We start from the raw sequence: 22,152 nt of genomic DNA on the forward strand, positions 1-22,152 counted from the left end.
TCGGGCTCCCGGGCCCGGCCGGCCCTCTGGAAGTCCGAGTCTTCATTGGTCGCCCCGGCGGAGTCCCCCGTCTCAACACCGGCCTATTGGCCGCCGGGCCTGCACGTCAAGGACCACCGCCCTCCAATCACAGCCGCGCGGGGGCGGGCCGACGATGGGGCCACCGGACTAACAGGAGGCCGGCGCGGGGTCGCCGCTGCAGGACCCGCCGTTGGAACCAGGCCTGGGTGAGGGTGCTGCTAGGTCGCTCCCAGCCAGCCTAAGGACAGGGTCGCGCTCCAGGAAGGGGCGCTGTCGGAGGGCGGCGCCAGGGGCCCCCGAGGCCGCCTCGGCTTGCGGCGGCCGCCCGCGCCTCCCTCCTAATCGCAGCCGAGGCACTACCTGTCCCTCTCCTTCCGCTTCCGGGCCCGCCCGCCGCGCCATATTCGGCTCCGGCCCCGCCCCCATCTCATTGGCCCGGATCCAGGCCGACCCCCAGCTTATTGGCCGAGCGCTCGCACCCTTCTCCCGCCCAGCTCTAGGCCCCGCCCATCTAGGCCCCGCCCCGCCCACCACCTAAGCCCCGCCCCCGCCACGCTCCGCGGCCAAGGTGGGTCCACGTTCCTGGCTCGTAGGCCGCCCCTACCGCGCACTGCTCCGCCCCTTCGCTCCAGGCCCCGCCCATTTCACCCGGGTCACCCCGTCCCCCCCGTTAGTCCACATAGCAATCCCCCCCGCGTACCAATCTTCAGGTACCCACCCACTGGCGGCGGGAGCCCTCCTGGGCAGCCCCCGTCCTTAAGCCCCGCCCCGGCCTGCCTAGGCCCCGCCCCCAATTCGCATCCCAGCCTCCGAAGCCCGGTTCTCCAGGCTCCATCCCGCACCCCATCCATCCTGTTCCCCGTCGCCGTCGCGCCCAGGTGTTTACCTGGCACTTAGGTGAGTCGTGTGCGGCGGCGGTTTCGGTCTGAGCCTCCCGCCTCTTCTCTCGGAGCCGTCCTCAAGCCCCGAAGGCACGGAGGGGCCCCAGACCAAAGGCGGTGGGCCCCCCAGCCCCGGCCCCGCCTCGTCGCTGCCGCAGGCGCCCCCCGCGCACACCCCCAGAGGCGGCGCCCAAGTCGTCCCGGGTCGCGGCGACATGCCCGAGCTGGTGGTGACAGCGCTACTGGCGCCGTCGCGCCTCACCCTGAAGCTGCTGCGCGCCTTCATGTGGAGCCTCGTGTTCTCCGCGGCGCTGCTGGCCGCCGCCGTCTACGGCTGCATCGCGCTCACACACGTGCTGTGCCGGCCCCGGCGCGGCTGCTGCGGGCGCCCCCGGCGCACCCCACCCGCCTGCTTGAGCAACCCCACCCTGGGCGAACACTGCTTCCTGACCCTCAAGGTGAGCCCGCGCGCCGGGGGAGGGAGGGGCGTGGCGGGTCGGGGGTGGCCCTTGGGGCTTGGGGTTCAGCAGCCCGGGGGTCGGGCCCTGGGGGGCCGGGGCGGGGTGAGCAGGAACCCAAATCTGGGACCGCCCGTGGCCGGGGTGTTGAGGCCTAGCGAGGAGGGGTTCCCCAGGTCTGACTGTGCCCTCCGCCAGAGCTCGGGCCTGCGCCTGCACTATGTCTCTGCTGGACGGGGCAACGGGCCCCTCATGCTGTTTCTACACGGCTTCCCCGAGAACTGGTAGGTCTGAAGCCCAGGGTCCCGGGGCACACGGGCTGGATGGAGGTGGAGCCAACCACCTGCGCATCTGGGAGGCAGGCTCTGGGGCTGTGTAGATTGGAGGCCCAAAGCACAGAGATGGGGTGTTCCAGGACAGGGGTCTTCAGGAGGAGGGCCTGGAGGGATGGGACAAAGAGGTCTTGGTGTTGAGGCCACACTGGATCCAGTGTGCAGCTGACCTTGCCCTAGGCCTGGGGGTCCCCCCATCTTTCATTCTGGGAAGCCCAGAGCAGGAAGATGGGGTCGCCAAAGGCCCCTGCTGGGGAAACGGTGGAGGTGCAGCCTGGGGACCTTGACACCCTCCCTCCTCACTCGCCTGACAGGTTCTCCTGGCGCTACCAGCTTTGGGAGTTCCAGAGCCGTTTCCACGTGGTGGCCTTGGACCTGCGGGGATACGGCCCCTCCGATGCGCCTCGGGATGTAGACTGTTACACCATCGACCTGCTGATGACAGACATCCAGGATGTCATCCTGGGCCTGGGTGGGGCTACTTCCCTTCCCAGGCCCTGTCTCCCTCACCCTGCCCTGCCTCTCCCTGGCATCTCACTCATACCAGTTCCTCTGACCGCCCCCGCCCCCAGGTTATTCCAAGTGCATCCTGGTGGCCCATGACTGGGGTGGGCTCCTCGCCTGGAATTTTTCCATCTACTACCCATCCCTGGTCGAGCGGATGGTAATTGTCAGCGCTGCTCCCATGTCTGTGTACCAAGGTGTGTTGGGGAGCCCAGGACGCTGGGATATGCTTGTGTGAAGGAGCATGTGTCTGTGTCTGTGCTTCCCTGTCCACCAGTCAACACTCCAGGGCCTAGAGACACCCATGACACTCCCAATCCGCAGTGAATGACAATACACTTAGGAGTGACTCACATTTCTTGAAGCACTTACAGGTAACCATTGCTCTGACAAGGAGCTTGCATGCGGTAACTTACATAGGTGCCTGAGCATATGAAAATGTTATTATCTTCATGGTCCAGTTGGGGGAAACTGAGGCAAGAGAGGTTAAATACTTCTTCCGGCAAGGAAGGCATAGATAAGTAAGCAACCACAATAGCATGAGATGCCATCTCACCTAATTCTAATTCCCAGTATCATAGTCAAAGTGATACAGTGACATGGTCCTCTTTCCTCTCTCTCTTTCTCTCTCTCTCTGTCTCCCTCCCTCTTTTTTGCTTTTCTGTCTCTGTCTCTAGACTGTCAGCTCCCTGGGGGCAAGGGAGTCTTTGTCCGTTCCATTTACTGCTGTGTCTCCAGGGTTTTAAACAGGTCCTGGCACCCAATAGGTGCTCAGTAAATGTTGAAATGCATCCAGGCCTGGGCAAGGGAAGCACACCAGTGGTTCTTGGGAGCTACAGAGGGAGGTGCCCCCATTCTGTGGGCCCCCTCGGCAGGGAGGGAAGCTGATGCCCAGGCCAGGAGGAGTGTCAGGTGTCCTCACGGCCTCAGGCAGACAGCAGTGACATTCCTGAATGCTGGCAAGTCTGCACAGCTAACCTGGGTACCCACAGGAATGCAGGGGTCTGGGGCCACCCTAGGCCCAGGCCTCACATCTGCCTTTCCCCTGCCCCCAGACTACTCTGTGCGCCACATTGGGCAGTTCCTCCGTTCCAACTACATTTTCCTGTTCCAGCTTCCCTGGCTGCCTGAGAAATTACTGTCCATGTCTGACTTCCAGGTGCAGTAGGGCAAAGCCTGGTGGTAGGTGGAGGGTAGTGGGTTGGGGCGGGCAGGCTGGGCACTGAAACCACAGTCCTGTTATGTACCCAGATCCTGAAGAGCACCCTCACACACCGCAAGAGAGGCATCCCACACTTAACCCCCAGTGAGCTTGAGGCCTTCCTTTACCACTTCTCACAGCCCAGTGGTCTCACTGGGCCCCTCAACTATTATCGAAACCTCTTCAGGTGAGACCAGACCTGGGGCAGAAAGCCGGGGAGAGTTGTGGGGGCAGGGAGTGGGGCCGGGCATTCTTCTGCCTGTCTGTGTCTTGGCCTTAGGAACTTCCCCCTGGAGCCCCAGGAGCTGGCCACACCCACACTGCTGCTGTGGGGAGAGAAGGACCCCTATTTCGAGCAGGGGCTGGTAGGGGCCATCAGTAGTCGCTTTGTGCCCGGCCGGCTGGAGGCCCACATCCTGCCAGGCGTGGGACACTGGATCCCACAGAGCAACCCTGAGGAGATGCACGAGTACATGTGGGCCTTCTTGCGAGACCTGCTGGACTAGTGGCTCTTGCTTGCTGGCCTGCGTGCCCCTGGGAGCCCACACAACATACATACATACCAGAGTGGGCTCTGGATCCGGATCTTGAATAGGGCGTGGACTCCTAGGCTGCACACAGGGGTGTCGGTGGATGCCCTCGGGCACACCAACCCAGAGGCTCACACACAGGTATGAGTGTGTGTGCATGTGAACAAGCACTTCAACCCTGGTACACCTGTCCTCTGTGGAGCTTGCTGCGGAGGGCCCTACCTCCCCCTCCCCGGGGCCTCACTCTTCTTGCCAACCTCAGCCCCCAGAGCAGCACCAACCATGTACTCTGACATGTACATACTCCAACATGTACATACTCCAGCCCCCCCACCCCCATCCCTGACTTTCCTCTCCAACCTGAGTCTTCAGCCAAATGCTGCTGTCTAATAGGGTAACTGGCAGCCACATCTGGCTGCTTCAGTTTAAATGCAAATTAATTAAAATCAATTAAAAATTCAGTTCCTCAGTCACTCTGGCCATACCTCAAGTACAAAGCAAGCAGTTGGGCAGTGCTGACGAGGGTAGTCCTAGAATAGACGCATCCACACCTGGCTCCTGACCAGCTCCCCACGTGCAAACAGGTAGGTGTCTGGATTCCAGTCTAGCCGGGCCCTGAGCAGCTCCCACGGGCTTCCTCCTGGTTGTGACTCCAGGCCTTGTAAGCTTGAATTCTGCTGCTGCCTGGGAAGGATCCCTGGGATCCCTGTCTCAGATCCACGGAAAAACAGCTTTAGGCTCCGTTAGGATGGATGCGTGAGATCCTGGACTGGCACAGGAAGGGACCAGCCCCTGGAATCTTCTCTAAATTAGTCACAGTTTCTGCTGATTCTTCCTGGGGTCTTTAGCTCCAGCCTCCAGATGAGGGTGGTACAAGGAGAGGGTGAACCACACAGCCCCAGGCTGGTGAAAGCACTTCAGTCTCCCCAGCCTTTGCCTGGCCTTTGGGGGCAGTGTCATGACCTGCTGCATGATGAATCTCTCTGGGGACCAGCAACCTCAGAAACACATTCCCTTATGTCTGGGATGGGCCTGCCTGGCTAACGCCGGCCTCCCAGTCATCCCCCAACGTCCTCTCATCTATTCTGCATGTCAGGAACCGAGCTAGGCCCGGTTGTGGAGTCAACACAACAGGCATAGAGAGCTGTGTGTGTGTATGAGGGCTCAGGAAAGGCTTCCCTAGTTGGGGGACACACTTTTCGGGGAGTGGGAAGGTCAGAGGCGGAAATAAGCAGATGTAGGCCACTAGAGCGACAACGTGGAGGTTAGTAGCTGCCAGGGCAGAGCGAGGCAGAAGAAGCCACAGCCAGTCCTCCAGGGGCTGCGAGGAGTTTGGATTCGATTCACAAGGGGAGCCAGACGAGAGTTTTCAGCAGGGGAGAGACACGGCTTGCATTCTGAAAAGCTCCCTGTTGTGGCTGGACAGTCCCACGCAAGAGTGTGAGCGGGGAGACAGGCCGGGGGCCATGCAGAGCCTGTGCACGGGGTGGCGCGTTAGGTCCCAGGGGAGCCGGCCCCGGCGCCTCGCCCACCCCGCCCCCCACCGCCCCCGCCAGGATGGGAGCAGTGCCCCCTAGGGGCGAGGAGATGGGCCGGAGGGGAAGGGGACCCCGCGACCTCGGGGTCTGGGGCGAGAAGGCCTGCGAGCAGGACGAGGATGGTGTGTGTGTCCAGGGGCCGGTGGGTGAGGCGACGGTTGCCAGGGTGACGGGGGAAGGGCTGATGGTCGACCGGAACGGGTAGCGGTTGTCTGGGTGATTGGAGGGGCCCAGGCGAAGGCTGACGGGAGGCCTCGGACAGTTGCCGGGGCGACAGGTCCGCTGACGGTTACCAGGGCAACTGGAAGGCGCCGTCTCCCTCCTCCTCGGCCGCAGGCGGGAGGGAGTCGGAGTCTGGGGCTGGGGGGGATTAATGCGGTGATTGGGCAGAGTCCTGGCTCGTGGGCCAATAGGGACTCGTGGTTCGGCCGGAGCCCGCCTCCCTCGGCCTGAGCCAATCCGGGCGCGCCTTTCTCCCGGCCGAGGGCTCGGCGCGCGCAACCCTTGGAGCGGGAGACGGGACTCGGAGGTCTCGGAGGTCTCGGAGCGGGCGGCTCGCGCCCAGGCCCCTCCCAGGCCCGGCGACTCGCTCTGCCCGCTCTGAGCCCCGGTCTCGGTCTCGGGACCAGCCTTCACCGTGCAGCCGTTCAGTCAGTCATTCGCTCGTTCATGCGCCCCTACCACCAGCTCCACGCCTTTAGCCAAGCAGCAGAGGAGCGGCGGGGAGATGGAGCCAGGCTCCAGAGGACTAAGGAACGGGGCGCTTACCTGGGGAGCGGCAGGGAAGGCTCCCTGGAGGAGGTGGCCCTGGAGCCAAACCCTGCAAGGATGTGCTCCAACTCACGCAAACCTCCACGCGCAGCTGAGTTAGTGTTCCGTGAGACTGGGAAGACAGTGGGATTGCGGAGGACTTCAGACACGGGGCGGGGAGCTTGATCCCCAGCGCGATGGGGAGTTAATCCATATGGAGAATTTAGAACAATGCCTGCAATTCATGCACTCTGCCCCACCTTCTCCCCAAATTCCTGCTTCTCTTGTATGCTCCGGACTTGCCCCACCCGTGTCCGTAGACCCAAGTTCAAAATCTGCCAGCCTTGTGAGCGTGGCCGGCAGGGAGGGTTCTGGGTAGATCTATGTGTTCAGGGTCTTACTCGGGGACTGGTGAGGCGGCAGGGCCAGAGGGGGGAGACTGAGAGGGAGGCCCGGAAGAAGGATGGGCATGTTCGGGCAATAAAAGATGAGGCCCAAACCCAGGCACTGGGTGCGGAGCAGATACGAAGGGAAGGCCAGAAGCAGGTTCGGGGCATGTTCAATCTAAGTAAGCGGCCTGGATCCCTGGTGCAAGGACCTAGATGCTTCTGTGCACTAAAGACAAAGATAGCCAAGCCACTGTCTGTGTGGCGGGACAGGGGGGTGCTGAAGCTGGGCGAGGATGAAGTCTCCCCGGAACAGAGCAGACAAGATGGCACTGAGCCCTTGCGGTTCCAACATCTAAGGGACAAGCAGAGCAAAGAAACCACAGTCAGAAGGGGAAGCAGGCAAGCGTGGTGCCCCGGCAGTGCTGGCAGTGGTGGTGGTGGTGGGGTGTCAAGCAGGAGGGGCTCAGCCCATGGTGTCACAGCTGACAGATGGAGAGGACTGAGCCACATAACAGTCAGCCTCTGAGAGTGGAGGCCAAGGACACAGGACATGGATGTTCTGAGCCCCCTTAAGCAGAAGTGGGGAGGGAAGCATGGGGCCTCCAGCTGTGAGCCTAGGGGAAATGAGTGGCACATTCACATGGGGTAATTTGAGGCAGGTTTGCTATAGGGAGCATATAGATAGAGTGGGCAGGGTTTGGGGAAACCAAAGGGGTGAGCACCTATGGGGCGCCATTACCATCTCTCAGACCCCCTGACCAGACAAGGGAAAAGAAGGACGTTAGAATCCAAGGATAGGTTTATGCGGACAGGGCCTTAGGTCAGGGGTGCACCCAGCTGAGGTGGCCCTATGGGAAGGGATGCAGGATTAATATCCCATTGTCTCCTTCGGCTTCATCTTCTGCCGGTGCCTCCTATTGGCCAAACCCACCTGGAAGCCAGAGGACAAGGCAGTCCATTGATGCAGCCTGTAGAGGTCAGCCTCCGGGGGCACGGAGTGGAGTGGGGAAGGGGAAGAATGAAGCCAAGCAGAAGCAGGGGACAGAGTAAGGGGGGTGGGGGAACGTGAGATGAGCATTTGTTGTGGATTCCTGTGAACTTCACTTTATCGTGGAACAGACCTCATTCCGTGGCCAAGGGGAGAGGTAATGAAAAGCCCTGGGGAGGGACGCCCCGGTGGCTCAGTGGTTTAGCGCCGCCTTCAGCCCAGGGCAGGATCCTGGGGTCCCGGGATCAAGTCCTACATGGGCTCCCTGCATGGAGCCTGCTTCTCCCTCTGCCTGTGTCTCCGCCTCTCTCTCTCTCTCTGTGTCTCTCATGAATGGATAAATACAATCTTTATAAAGGAAAAAAGAAAAGCCCTGGGGAGGCATTCCCCTTTTCTGATCAGGAAGACAGGTAGGGGGGACAGGTGCCATACTTATGGGAAGGAGGATAAGCTTCAAGGGCTAGGGAGCCAAGGACAGGCTGGGGACATCAGAGCAGGAGGAGATGGGGTCTGGGCTAAGGTCATGGACGTGGAAGATTAGAGTGGTCTGAGCCCAGGGTCTGTGAGGCCAAGGCATCCAGTGGATATCCCACCCAATGGGGGTCTTAAGACAGGGAAACCACTGCCTCCAGAAGGCGTGGGGGGGGTGGCCTCCCCTTTCACTTGTCCAGAGCTGCAGAGCCTGTAGCCTCTCAGGTGAAGGGAGATCCCTTCTCTTCACTCTTCCATATTCAGGTCTCACCCCCTCTCTTCCAAGAAGCCCCACCAGCCCCCAGGCCTACCTCTGACCTAGCGCTGATCTAATGGGGACATCTCAAGGGCCGGCACCGGGCACACTCAGGCCCCAGCTCCTGGGTTCCTGCTCTGCAATGAGTGAACTGGGTGTATCCTTTCACTCGACTGGCAGTTATTTCACCTACTGTGAAACAGCTCTATGCTGGACACTGGGGATTCAGCAGCAAGCGAGACAGATGCCCACAGAGCTCAGAATCTGATGGGGAGGTTCAGTTGGTTAAGCATCTGGCCTTGGGCTCAGGTCATGATCCCAAGGTCCTGGGATCGAGCCCTGAGTTGGGCTTCCTGCTCCACGGAGAGTCTGTTTCTCCCTCTGCCCCACCCCTCCACCCGCATCCCCCTGCCTAGCTCTTGTTCTTTCTCTCTCTCGCCCGCTCTCTCTCTCAAATAATAAATAAAATCTTAAAAAAAAAAAAAAAAAGAATCTGACCGAGAGCCAGGAAGGATCACACGGAGTGAAGAGGCCATGGGACCCCAGAGGAGACGGTGTAAAGCCTCAGGGACTACTCCCTGGGAGAGAAGAAGGCAGAGCTTCTAGAGTGGTCTTCTACAACCTCAGCCAGATCAGCTTCTCCCTGCAGAAAGCCTCCAGTGGCAGCCACTGTGCCTGTGTTAGAATCCCAGACCCTGTGGCCCCTTGAGACTTGGCCTGCATCATCTCCCTCAACTTCCCTCCCTTTGCTCACTCTGCGCCTGACACCCTGGCTTCCTCACAGCTCCTCTCATCCAGTTGTCCCTTCCTCGTTTGGGCCTTTGCACCTGCCATTCCCTCTACCTATGTTGCTCCTGGTTGGCTCCTCTCCTCTTCCAGGTCTCAGCTGCAATGTCCCCTGATTCAGAGAGGCCTGTCCTGCCCCCCGACACTGAAATCCCCCTTCTCTCATGTCACACTCAACGGTTCTTATTTGTCTACCTTCTTGTTTCTGGTCTGTCTCCCCCATCAGGTCAAGAAACAGCTCTGTCTTTGTCACCTCTGCCCGTAATGGGGCCTGCCACCAAGTAGGTAGTCAGTAAGGTTTGTTGAATGAATGAATGAATGAATGAATGAATGAATGAAGGTGAGAAGCGCTGGAGAGTCTGAGTGAACTGCCAAGTGGTGCCTGAAGGTGAACCTTCAGGGTATGAGAAAGGTGCTCCCAACTGTGTAACCTGTGCCAAGACTGGGAGGGCTGGGAGACAGAAGTGAGGCTGGTAAGGCAAGGCTGGTGTCACTCTTGGCAGCAGGGAGCCATAGAGGGTTGGAGTATGAGACGGCCCTAGGGACGCAGTGGCCAAAATTGCTGGTTGGGTCTACAGCCAATGGCCTTGGAGTCCAGCATCCCACCCTTGCCCAGGGCCCACACCCAGCAGCCTTCATCCCTCCGGGTTCTTGTCGGGCTCCATTGGCCCATTGCCTGGGCATGAGGGCCTGGCCCCAGCTTTGATGCAGGAGGCAGGACTGTGGTCCCGGGAGGAGAAGCCAAGGGCACGTTCTCAGGTTCCCGGTCATCAACCCTGGGCCCAGCAGCTGTGTCTTGGCCTGGCCCCAGGTCCTGTGTCCCTGGGGACTGAGCTCATTGAGGAGAAATGCAGTTCCGGGCCAAGGGGGCCGGCAGGGGCAGGGGAGAGGGCTCAAGCTCACCCCTACCCCCACCACATCGGGAACTGTGTGGCAGCCCACTGCGAGGCTGTGGGAATAGCTGCTCCAGACTACCCTGTCCCCCAAGGGTCCTGACACCTTGGGCTGGTTCTGCCACTGTGGCTGGAGGGCAGCAGGAAGCCGGAGCCAGGAATCCACGTTCTGCTGGCTGAGTCATGGGGACTTCAGAAAGGGATGGACACACAGTAGGCACTCTAGACTTTCTCTTGTGCCCACTCCCCCCATGCTGGCCTGGCCTGTGTTTTCACTATTATTGTTCCCTTTCTGTCTCTGCCCTAGACCGGAGGCCCCCAGATCAGCAGAGTCACAGACTAGACTTCCTGTCTCGCAAAATGTGAGTCCACATTCCTTGGTTGCTCTTTCTGATGGGGAGCTCAGCACCTCATAGGACATCCATTCCACAAAAAGTCCTTTCTCAGATAGGTCAGGGTTGGAGCTAGCCCACCTCCTGAAGCCCCTACCTTTATTCTTGGACCCCCAAGCCCTTTTCTGGACCCCCAGACCTCTAGAATGGTACTGAAGAGGTGGTCTGGGCCCCCTGTGGCAGCCCTTCTAAACGGGGCATCCTAACACTTTCAGCCAATTTCTGAGCCACCAAACCCTCCCATGTCACCCTCTCTGTGTCCACACCATGCTGTGTGATGCCTGGTTCCTGGAAAGCTCTCGGTCTAGATGGGGATACAGAGCAAGACATAGATATCCCAGCTCCTTATGGATAAGGCTGATAGAGAGAGCAGGAGGGTGCTGGGAAAGCCCAGGGGAGCTCTGCCTGGAGGAGCAGGGAGGGCTTCCTAGAGCTGGAACCTTGAGGAATAAATGGGAGTTCTGCAGGTACAGGAATGGGCAGGGGGTGCTGGAAGGCAGGCCAGAAAGAAGGACCAATGTCGGCAAAGGGGTGACATGTGTGGGAACTAGCAGAGTATTTCCTCTAACAGAAGAAGATACATTTTTGAAGAGAATGCATTTGCTGTGAGTTCCTGCTGGGGGAGGAAGCAAAAGGGTCCTTTTAACTAGCTGGGTGTCCCAGCATCAGGGAGACCTGGGCAAAGGCCATGAGGGCGCAAGGCCTGCTGGGTGAGAGGGAGTTTGACTCAGTGTGATGGGGGGAGGGCTGGAGAGGGTACAGCCAGTCTGAGGGCTCTGAAGGCAAAGCGGGGGGGGGGGGGGGGCGGGGGGGGGCTTGGATTTCCTCCTGGGGTGATGGGCACGGGGTGGGACTGCAGCAGCACCTGCCGAAGGGCCTGTTGACTCAGCACACTCACTGTGAATCAGGCTGTGCCCCATCTTGTGCAACTTTTGTCTTTTGCTGTCCAATCCCCAGCTCTGCCCCGCCCCACCCCTCACACTCCACGTGGCCCAGAGTCACTCGGACCTGGGTTCTAATGTCAGTTCTTCCCCTAGAAAGCCTCCAGCAAGTCACCATAAGATAGGCAGATACTCCCTCCCCATGGGAGCCGCATCCAGAAGACGGGAGGGGCAGAGCAGCCTCAGTTCCTGGCCCCAGGGGCTGGCCCATCTATGCCAGCCTCAGCCGGGGGGCATCTCTGATGCCAGGCTCCGGCCATTCAACTTCCACCCTAGGCTCTTCATGCTTCTTCTTTCTCACTAACAGAACTTTCTGCCTCCTTTCCCTCTTCCTCTTCCAGCATTTAAAACTCATCCAACATATTAATGGATGAATGGAGAAGCAAAGTATGGTATAGCCGCTCAGTGGAATATTAGCCATAAGAAAGAATGATGCGGGCGCACCTGGGTGGCTCTGTAACTGAGCATCTGCCTTTAGCTCAGGGCGTGATCCTAGGGTCCTGGGATCGAGTACTGCATCAGGCTCCCTGCAGGGAGGCTGCTTCTCCCTCTGCCTGTGTCTCTGCCTCTCTCTGTGTGTCTCTCATGAATAAACAAACAAAACCTTAAATAATAATAATAATGATACACGGAGGAACCTCAAAACACTTTTCTGGGTGAAAAAAGCCAGACACAAAAGGTCCCACTGTCTGATTCCATGTACACAAAATGTTTAGAACAGGCAAATCCACAGAGGCAAAAAGCAGAGTGGTGGCTGCCAAGGGCTGGGGAAGGGGGCTGGAGAGTGACTACCCTTGGGGACAGGGCTTCCGTTAGGGGTGATGGAAGCATCTTGGGAGTAGATAGTGATGATGGCTGTACTAAAGGTCTCTGAGCTGTACGCTTTAAAATGGTGAGTAGTTAATTTTGTGGTATGTGAATTTTAGCTCAATTTTTTAAAAAACCTCAGAGGAAAACATCAGTGCCTGCCAAAACCAGCAGGTGAAAGTTTGATGGGGACCAGGAAATTCATATAGTCTCAAAATATCTCCCCACATAATATTGATATCAATTTATTTTTATTTTTTAAAATGATTTTTTAAAATTTATTTATTTATTTATTTATTTATTTATTTATTTATTTATTTATTTAAGAGAGAGAGCACAAGCACAAGCAGGGGGAAGGCCAGAGAGAAGCAGACTCTCCACTGAGCAGAGCCTGATGTGGGGCCAGAGTTCTGGGATCATTACCTGAGCAAAGGCAGACATTTAACCAACCAAGTCATCCCCTGATATCGATTTATTATGGGAGGAGGGAAGGAAAGAGGGATCGGAAGAGAATGCTACCTCAACAGTAGGGGAAACTTGGCCAACTTCACTCAAGTGATCAAAGTGTAACATCACCAATGTTGGGAACTAATGTCAGGTACCTCTGGAAAGGAGGCGGGGGGGGGGGGGGCGGGGGTGGCGGGGGGCGGGGACCAGCGATCACCTCTGTGGTTCTGCAGAAAGACACGCAAACCCTGAAGCTGGTCCGGAGGAACCAGCAGGCTGGCCTGCTGGGGGACATTCTGTACAATGGATGATCTCAACTCTTAAAAAAATGTTGATATCACAAAAGACAAAGAAAAGCTGAGGAACGGATTCAGATTACAGGACATGAAGAGACATGGCCATTACATACAGCACATGGTCAGAGATTAGATCCTGGACCAGCGAAGAGACATGCTATAGAGGATGCTATTGGGGCAACAGAAAACTTGGAACATAGACTAAGGCTGACAGCTGCGGTCTGTTTGGGTAAGAGAATGCCCTCATTCTCAGGAAACACGCAGTGGCGTTTTAGGGGGGAAAGGAACAGCGCGTCCACAACTTGCTCTCAAAAACAAAAAGGCACATTGGGGCACCGGGATGGCTCAGTTGGTTAAGCATGTGACTCTCCATTTCTGCTTTCCAGGTCGTGATCTCTGGGTGGTGAGGTGAGAGGTGCTCAGTGGGGAGTCTGCTTGGGGTTCTCTCCCTCTCTCTCTGCCCCTCCCCCTGCATGCACAGGCTCTCTCTAAATAAATAAATAAATAAAAACTTAAAACATTTTTTAAAAAGGCACCTAGAGAGAGAAAGAGAGAGAGGGAGTGTGTGTGTGTCCGTATACATATATATGATTATAGAGCAAATGTAGCAAAATGTGGAAGGAGTTGGTGAATTTGGGCAAAGGGCATATGGAAATTACAGTATTCTTTTTTTTAAATTTTTTTAAAGATTTTATTTTATTTATTCATGAGAGACACATACCGAAAGAGAGAGAAGCAGAGACGCAGGCAGAGGGAGAAGCAGGCTCCATTCAGGGAGCCCGACGTGGGACTCGATCCCAGGTCTCCAGGATCAGGCCCTGGGCTGAAGGCGGCGCTAAGCCACTGAGCCACCCAGGCTGCCCCTACAGTATTCTTTAATTATCTGATAGAAAGAGTGAGAGAGAGCACATGAGCAGAGTGACGGGGCAGAGGGAGAAGTAGTCTCCCCCCTGAGCAGGGAGCCAAAAGTGGGACTCGATCTGGGGACTCTGGGGATCATGGCCTGAGTCAAAGGCAGTCACTCAACCCACTGAGCCACCCAGGTACCCTGGAAATTATGCTATTCTACGTTTGAAATTATTTTAAAATAAAAAGGTTAAGAGTTGCCTGAAGATTTCGGGGTACCCTTGTGACTCTCTCCCACCATGGCTTAGCCTCAGTGTTCAGCTGCTCTTAGGGCATCCCCAGGCCCCATGGCTTCAGCACCTCATCCACAAACCATTCCCCAACCCTGCAGCCTCACCCCCAAGCCAAATACCAGGGGGACAGCCTGGCTTCCTTGTCCTTCTCCTCCTCCTAGCTAGTGTGACCCCTGGCCTGTCCACTCCTCCTCCTTTCTCTGCTTCCTCCTGTGGGTGCAGGCCTGTGTCTCTGCTGTTCGATTTTTCCCTCTAATTAATCCTTCTTGGCTGAGCACTGCTCGACCCTCCTCTGGGGAGCCCTCTCAGGGGGAGGAAGGCCTACCCCCACCCCCTGGAACAAGGCAGACATAGAGCCAGAGCTTTATACTTACTTGTTGAATAAATGAACAAATAAGTAACTACCCTCAGGCAGAGCCCTCACCAACCCCTCTAGATGCCCTTCCCAGACTCTACGCCTCTCTCTGGCCCAGCTCTGAACCCGCGGTGCTGGGGGTGTCGGGTGAGGGTCTGTGTCCAGCTTTTTCTTCCCCAGAGTGAGAGCCCCTCCAGGGTTGGGCTTGGGGCCTCTTGGGATCCCCATTATCGCCACAGAGACAGAGTGGGCTGCTCCGTGGCTTTGTAGCATGACTGATGTTGGAAAAGGCAGCTGATCAAATGGAGCAAGGCTGAACAGCAAAGCTGTGTAGGGTTTGGGTGGTGCTGGGGCCTGGGGTGGACCTCTGGAGTTCACACAGAGTGGAGAAGAGTTTTCTAGGAGAGCTGAGAGTAAGAAGGTGTGTGTGTGTGTGTGTGTGTGTGTGTGTGTGTGTGTGTTTGCCCACATGCTTGAGGCTCCTTCCTAATGTGTGTCTAAGGTCTGAGGCTGGGAATGCTGCGACAGGCTCAAGGCCTGGCTGGGCCTGAGCTTTGGGTTTGTGTTCTGTGCTTTAAGTCCCCATGAAGCTCTGTGAATGCGCCTGCCTCTGTGTATGGTGGCTGTGTGTGCATGAGCTTCTCAGGACGTGCTTGCCCTGGATTTTGGGGTATCTGCAGGTCTGTGTTTGTGCCCCGGCTCTGTGTGTGCCCGCGCTCTGAGTGCGTGTTGGGAGCCCGGGTGTTCACGAAGCCGGCGTGTCTGTCACTGCGGGGTCAGCCCATGCTTCACTGCACCGCCCGCCTGAATTTCTGCGGGTCTGCGGGTCCCAGGCTGCGTGGGTGGAGGGTGGGCAGGGACCCCGGGAGGCCGGTAGGGGGGGTGCGGGGGAGCTCTGGGCCGGCCCCGGGGCGGGGCGAGCAGCCCAGGGCTGGGGGCGGGGCGGCCCGGCAGCCTCACTTCGGCGAAGTTGGCGGCGCGGAGGCTGGCCCGGGACGCGCCCGGAGCCCAGGGAAGGAGGGAGGAGGGAGGAGGGAGGGTCGCGGCTGGCCGCCATGGGGCCGGGGACCCGGGGTCGCCGCCGCCGCCGTCGCCCGATGTCGCCGCCGCCGCCACTGCCGCCCGTGCGGGCGCTGCCCCTCTTGCTACTGCTAGCGGGGCCCGGGGCTGCAGGTGAGGGACTGGGACCCGGCGGGCGGGACTGGGTGGTGGGTGGGGGAGGGTAAGAGCAGCTGAAGCCCCCCCGAGTCTGGGGCTGGGGGTCTGGCCTAGGAGCCAAGGAGCAGAGCAGGGGCAGGGAGCGCAGGAGCCCGGGGGCTGCGTGCCAGCCCCCCGGGGGGGGCAGGGGCTCCATGGGGGAGGGGGCAGGGCCCCGAGGTCCGCAGAATAGGGGCGCAGGAGCGATCGGAGTTGGGGACGAGGGACCCAGAAATGAGGGACTGGGAGTTTGAGGTGCGGGGATCAAGGGCGCAAGATCGGGGGCACCAAGAGTCTGGGGCTCGCTCCCAACGCACGTCCGCCTGGAGTCCTGGGAAGGTCACGACTGGAGCCCCAGGACCCCCAGGCTGGGGACCCCTCGCACAAAAGCCCCCCTACACACCCAGGGCTGGCCTGGCCGGGCGGGGGACGCGAAGGGGGCGCGAAGTTCTCGGAGCTCCGAACTCGGGGAAAAACTTCTCAGGCCGGAGCGCCGCAAGACCCGGAGCCGGAGCCGGAGCCGGAGCCGGAGCCCGAGCCCCAGCCCGAGCCCCAGCCCGAGCCCGAGCCCGAGCCCGAGCCCCAGCGGCGCCCGCGCCCCTCTCGCCGCCCGCGGCCCCGCTCCCTCCCTGGACGCCGCCCCCGCGAGGGGAGGGAAAGCGGGGGCGGGGGGCGCCAGCCCACGTGCTCCTCCGGCTCGGGCGCCGGTCGGCTCCGGCCGAGCCCCTCCCCCGCGGCCGGGCCCCCCGCCCCTCCCGCCCCTCCCCCGCCCCGCTCTCCCTTCCCCCGCTCGGGACAATGGCCGCGCCGTCTAGACACCCCCTCCCCCCGGGCCGGCCTCGCGCTTTCTCTGCCAGACAAAGCGGGACGGGCGGCGGGGCCCGGGCGGGGGCTGCGGGGGCTGCGGGGGCTGCGGGGGCGCACACCCCCAAGGGAGGCCCGGCCGGGGATCAGGGACGCGGGCCCAGCCGCCCCGGCCCGGGGTCCCGGGGAGCCGCCGCGGGGCTCGGCGCCGGGAGGGAGCGACCGACCGACCGGGCAGGATCGGGCAGGAGCCGCCGCCCCCGCGGGCCCGGCGCGCACACACTGGGCCTGTCACACACTCGCCCGCACACACAGCTCTGGGTCACACATGCGGATGGAGACGTGCGCACACACACGCACGCACACTGCGCCCTGACACGCTTGCACACCCGCCGATCGCCGGCCCCAGGCTTCGTGCACGTTGCCTGCACACATTCAGACACACACGGACACAGATTCAAGGCATGCCTGCACCCGGTTTATACACGCAGACAGACAGGCACACCTCACCCATACACAGACACACCTGGGAATGCGCTGGTCCCACACAGACGCACAGCTCTGTGCCCAGATAAACCGCTCACGTGCTCGGGCCCACAGCAGCTCCAGCCTGCACACAGAAGGTACAGGCATCTGGACACGCGTGTACTTTAAGAATACACACGTGGCTCCCATGGCCCACAGTTGGTGAGTCCCACAGTCTGCATTTCGAGGCCCCTGTCTGGGGTGGTAACTTCTGTGTCTGTCCACTGAGGAAGGGGACACATGTCATGTGGTCCTATTCTCCTGTCCAGCTCAACTTGTTCTGTCTCCTCTCCATCTCTGTACATCTGTCCCCTCTCTGTGTTGTCCTGCTTTTAGTTGCCTTTTTTTGTGTGTCTCCGTTTTTCTCTATCTCCCTCCATCTCTCTCTTCCCATCTCTCTATCTGTGACACACGCGCGCGCACACACACACAGAGGTCCTACACCTGCCAGCACACTCGATTCTCCACCAGCTCACACCCAGACACACCCCGGACCAGTCTGGCAGGAGAGTTAGACTGCCACGCCCCCGAGGGACACAGCCCTCAGGGATGGGGACGCTGGACAGGGCAGCACATGCCTAGTGCCAGCTGCTCCTCCCTTCAACCCACACCCCATCCCTACAACACCCAGTGCTGGCTGTGCAGGGGCTACAGGCCTTGGCCTCTCTCACCAGAGCACCATGCATGTCTTCCCACCTGGGGTAGATGCCCAACATCAGGGCAAGGGAGACCCATGGCCCCAGGCCTCCTTGCCTCTGCCCTCTCCATTACCCTGGGATCTGGGCACACAGCCCCAGACCTCCCTTCAACACTCAGCACCCCTCACTTCCTGCCTCTGCACACACACACCCCCCATTCTGGCAGCTTCCTGAGTCCCCACATCTGGCACAAGTCAGCACCTCCTCCTGCCCGCCCCTGCCTTGTGGTTCCCAGGGCTTGAGCTGGCAGGGACAGCTGCAGCCCCAACAGCTGGGGCCAGGGCGGGGGGCCGTGGGAACTGTGGATGCAGGGGCTCCATGCACCCACACAGACACCCCCAGCCCGTTGCAGCTGTTGCCTGGGGGAGGGAAGGATGGGCTCTGTCACTCTGAGCTGGGGTTCCTGGGTGCCTGGTTGACCCCCCATTTTCCTTTTGCTCCCACACAGCACCCCCTTGCCTGGACGGAAGCCCGTGTATGAATGGAGGTCGCTGCACCCAGTTGCCCTCCCGGGAGGCTGCCTGCCTGTGAGTGCCTGGCTCTGAGCCATCAGTGGGTCCTGTGTGGGGAGGTGGTCTGTGTTCTCCCTTGGCCTCTGTGCACCGTAGATGCTTCTGCCACTTCCTACATGTGTATGTTTTGGGGAACCTCTAGAATGGGGTTAAGAACTGAGGAAGGTTGAGAGCAGGGGCTCTGCAGTCTGCCTGGCCTGGGTTCAGATCCCACATGGTGTTGCTGACTGCCTGGGACTTAAACTCTTAAAGCTTCAGTGTTGTGGTCTGGAAAACAGGTGCACTAACCCCCACTTCACAGAGTTCTTGGCTGCCTGAGGTCACATGTAAAGACTCTGATGGAGGTAGTTATTATTCAATCAACAGATCTTCAGGGACCAATGGCAGTGGCTTGGCAGTAGTGGGTATACCAATTACATCCTCCCATTTCTCAATATTTAGTGTTGGGGGTACAGAGGCCTGTAATCCAGCCCTGCTCTGTCACTGTCTTGCTGTGTGACCTTGGGTTAGCCACTTCTCTCTGGATCTCATTGCATCTGTGACATAGGAGTGCTTTTCCCTGGCATGTGACCATGAAGGGGTTCAAGAATGCATTTGTTGGATAATGTAAGGAAAGACAGAGGGTTGGGAGTAGCAGAGCAGAGGCAGGGAAAGCACTGAGCAGAGGGGGACAGAAGTCCATTTGAATTCTGGGCTCTGGGATACCTTGAGCAAGTGCTTTGAGCTCTCTGAATCTGTTTTTGCATCTGGAAAATGGGGGCAATTATAGTTCCTCCTTTACGGGGTTGATTGTAAAGATCGAGAGACACTTCATATGATGAACTCAGCAAAGTGCTCAGCGTACTTATATAAGTGTAAGTGCTCCATAAATTGGGAGGATGATGAAGATGATGATTATTAATAATAATGGCAGGGGTACAGGAATACATGCCATAAAGGGGAACGTCCCAAGGTTTTGGGGAAATGCTTGGTTCCTTTTATAATATTGTCATTAGTAATCGTAGCCATTGACTGATTCACTAATGTATTCGTTTATTCAACAACATGTGTGCCAAGCTGGACGGGTCGGGGGTGACTTTTGATCCTGGAGAGCCCCTTTGAAGTTACACACTGCACTTTGACTGGAGTCCCACTTGGGCTCACCCAGGTGGGGGGTTAGCCTGGCTGAGCGGGTTCCTCAGGTTGGGAGTCCGCGATGGTGGGGGTGGGGGAAGTGTGACCTTATCTGGAGCTACTCACCTGGGAGGCGGAGCCGCGGGGCCGGGCGCCTGCTCAGTGGAGCTCGGCACCTGGAATACAGCCGACAGGTGAATGCTGCCGCCGCTGCCCCGCCCCTTAACAGGTGAATCACCAGCGCGCGCGGCCGCCCGGAGCCCGGATTACCCGGAGTGGAGCGGCCTGTCCCCAGAGCTGGGCCGGGGGAACCACTCCCCACGGGCCCCCATCTCCTTCCAGATTCTAAATATTGGGGTCTTTTCAGGAACGCCCCAATATGTCAGGCTTCCGTGGACCCCCCCTTAGCCTCTTCCTCAAAGTAGCCTCCCAAGCCCTCATCTCTGCCTCCCAATCTTCACCGCATCCCCTCCCCTCCTCTCCCCTCCCCTCCCCTCCCCTCCCCACCCCTCCCCTCCCCTCCCCTCCCCTCCCGCCGACCCCCAGCCCAGTCTGCGCTCCCCCTGTCGGTTTCCCCCAAAGCCCAGGCTGTGAGGCGGGGCGCGGGCGGAGGCTGGAACCGGCCCGACCGGTCGGCAGGGGAGCGGGGCGCAGAGCGTGGGAACCCGCCCGGGGCGCCGGGAGGGGGCCGCGCGGCCGCGCCCTGCCCGGCGGTGGGACCGCCAGTCCCCGGCGCCCGGAGCAGCGCGCCCCCTCCCGGCGCACAGTCGCGACGCACGTCCTAGCCCTGCGGGTCGAGGGGATCCCTTTGGGGAGGGGCTCGGAGCCTGGGCCCCCCTTCTTAGCACCATCGGCACCCCTGCCGTGCCGTGCTCTGGCCTGTTTCGCGGGGGGGCCGGGGTGCGGGGAGTCTTGTGGGTGACGCTAGGGACTGAGTCAGCTCTGAGCTTAGAGGGAGGCACCGCGCCGGGGGTGGGCAGCGTCGGGGGCGGGGCCTTGGACCCTCTGGCCAGTCCAAACCCTCCCCGCCCCCCTGCACCGCCACCGCCACCGCCACCGCCACCGCCACCGTGCCCCTCTCGAGGTTTCCAGCCTCGAGACCAAGGGCTCTATTCCCCTCATCCTCAAGGTTGCCTTGGTGGGCTTGGGGAAGGGGCCGCAGGCCAAGGACTCCATCCCAGTAAGAGGGCGCCAGCATTGGTGTCCCCCTCCTGCTCCCAATGGCAGGAAGGGTTGTAGGTGCCTCCAGGAAAGGGGTGGAGGATTTGTGAGACTTCCCCTCTCTGTCCGAGATGCCGTCTGTGAACTGCCCTGTGGATTTGGGTCTGAATGTGTGCCAGGCCAGTATGTGGAACCGGCCGCCCCGCCTGTCGTCCGTATGTTTCTGAGTCTGTCTGCGTGCTTGAGTGGTTGTCTCCTGGAATCTGAGACTTTGCATTCACTGCTCCCCCTGCCCGGAAGGCCCTTCCTCACACAGCCCCACGGCCCCCTCGCTCACCTTCCTCGGGCTGAAGATACCAGGTTTGCCGTCCGTTGTCACTCATCTCCCTTATTCTGGGTCGTAGTGTCCTGGCTGCCATAACAGACCACCCAAAGCTGGGTGGTTTAAAACAACAGACATTTATTCTCACAGTTCTGGAGGCCAGAGGTCTGAAGTCGGTGTTGGCAGCCACGCCGTCTCCAGCGGCCTCACAGGAGAGTCCTTCCTGGCCTCTTCCACCTCCTAGCAACTTCAGGCGCTCCTTGGCTTGTGGGTGCAACACTCCGATGTCTGCTTCTGTCATCACATGGTCTTCTCTTTCTCCCAAGCCTCCCTCTGCCAATGGATTTAGGGCCCATTTTGAAAATCCAGGATGATCTCATCTGTGATATCTTTCACTTAGTTACAACCGCAAAGACTCTTTTTTTCCAAATAAGGTCAGAGTCACAGGTTCTGGGACATGGGCATTTCTCTTCTGGGGCCATCACGCAAACCCATTGAACTCTTCACGGCCTTTACCATCCCATGCCGGCATGTTATATCGTTATTTGTGTATCTTCTCTTGGCCCAACTTGGCTGCGAGCATAAAGAGGGTGGGGATGACTTTTATTGTGTCTGTGACTGTATTCCTATTGCTAAGAACACAGTAGGTACTCAGGGAATATTGGTTGCATGAATGAACGAGGCGTGTGCCCATTTGTTGGGCTGTTTGCTTGTGTGTTTCTTGCCTTTCACGTGTGTGTATCTCGGGGTCTGGGATGCTCCTGCCCAGTACCATCCTAGTACTGCTCTGTACTAAGCTGTCTCTGCCCACAGGTGCCCGCCGGGATGGGTGGGCGAGCGGTGCCAGCTGGAGGACCCCTGCCATTCGGGCCCCTGCGCTGGCCGTGGCGTCTGCCAGAGTTCCGTGGTGGCAGGCGCCGCCCGCTTCTCCTGCCGGTGCCCCCGTGGCTTCCGAGGTAAGGGATGGTCTGGAGGGGAGCCCGGGGCAGGCAAGGGTGTGAAGAGCCCAAGCTCACCCTCTCCTGGTCCCTCCAGGTCCCGACTGCTCCCTGCCGGACCCCTGCCTCAGCAGCCCTTGTACCCATGGGGCCCGCTGCTCGGTGGGGCCCGATGGCCGCTACATCTGCTCCTGCCCGCCTGGCTACCAGGGCCGCAGCTGCCGAAGTGATGTGGATGAGTGCCGGGTGCCAGGGCCCTGCCGCCACGGCGGCACCTGCCTCAACACGCCCGGTTCCTTCCGCTGCCAGTGCCCAGCTGGCTACACGGGGCCACTGTGTGAGAATCCTGCCGTGCCCTGTGCCCCCTCGCCGTGCCGTAACGGGGGCACATGCAGACAGAGTGGCGATCTCACCTATGACTGCGCCTGCCTTCCTGGTGAGGGAGCTGTGCCCTGGGGGGGGGGGGCAGCAGGAGCACAGGGACAGCTGGCCAGCCTGGCAGTGACC

The 22,152-nt window shown here is 59.5% G+C and overlaps 2 protein-coding genes across 3 annotated transcripts in view; both read left to right on the forward strand.

The window, feature by feature from the left end:
• EPHX3 (epoxide hydrolase 3) lies at window positions 1-4,388 on the forward strand. Of its 2 annotated transcripts, none has more exons than XM_077859605.1 (8): window positions 1-227; window positions 974-1,360; window positions 1,559-1,644; window positions 2,007-2,164; window positions 2,265-2,393; window positions 3,252-3,355; window positions 3,448-3,584; window positions 3,678-4,388. In XM_077859605.1, exons 2-8 carry the CDS (start codon window positions 1,118-1,120, stop codon window positions 3,901-3,903), a joined length of 1,083 nt encoding a protein of 360 aa, XP_077715731.1. In that variant the 5' UTR covers window positions 1-227; window positions 974-1,117; the 3' UTR covers window positions 3,904-4,388. The 2 variants fall into 2 exon arrangements, with proteins under 2 accessions (XP_077715731.1, XP_077715732.1); XM_077859606.1 differs by having other exon boundaries at window positions 212-227; window positions 900-1,360.
• An 11,012-nt stretch (window positions 4,389-15,400) lies between these two features.
• Window positions 15,401-22,152, forward strand: part of NOTCH3 (notch receptor 3) — a 32,917-nt gene continuing 26,165 nt past the window's right edge. Inside the window, exons 1-4 of the mRNA XM_077859607.1 lie at window positions 15,401-15,548; window positions 18,048-18,126; window positions 21,521-21,663; window positions 21,743-22,081. Coding sequence (XP_077715733.1) covers window positions 15,431-15,548; window positions 18,048-18,126; window positions 21,521-21,663; window positions 21,743-22,081 — 679 coding nt within the window. The 5' untranslated portion in view covers window positions 15,401-15,430. The remainder of the gene's footprint in view (window positions 15,549-18,047; window positions 18,127-21,520; window positions 21,664-21,742; window positions 22,082-22,152) is intronic.

The sequence above is a fragment of the Canis aureus genome, chromosome 19, assembly GCF_053574225.1.
Source record: "Canis aureus isolate CA01 chromosome 19, VMU_Caureus_v.1.0, whole genome shotgun sequence".
Classification (NCBI taxonomy): Eukaryota; Metazoa; Chordata; class Mammalia; order Carnivora; family Canidae; genus Canis; species Canis aureus.

Excerpts from the sequence above, each read along its gene's own strand:
- EPHX3 (XM_077859605.1), top strand. The coding sequence starts at position 1,118 with ATGCCCGAGCTGGTGGTGACAGCGCTACTGGCGCCGTCGCGCCTCACC. Across the intron at positions 1,361-1,558 it reads ACTGCTTCCTGACCCTCAAG|AGCTCGGGCCTGCGCCTGCA; the intron begins GTGAGCCCGCGC and ends GCCCTCCGCCAG. Across the intron at positions 3,356-3,447 it reads TGTCCATGTCTGACTTCCAG|ATCCTGAAGAGCACCCTCAC; the intron begins GTGCAGTAGGGC and ends TTATGTACCCAG.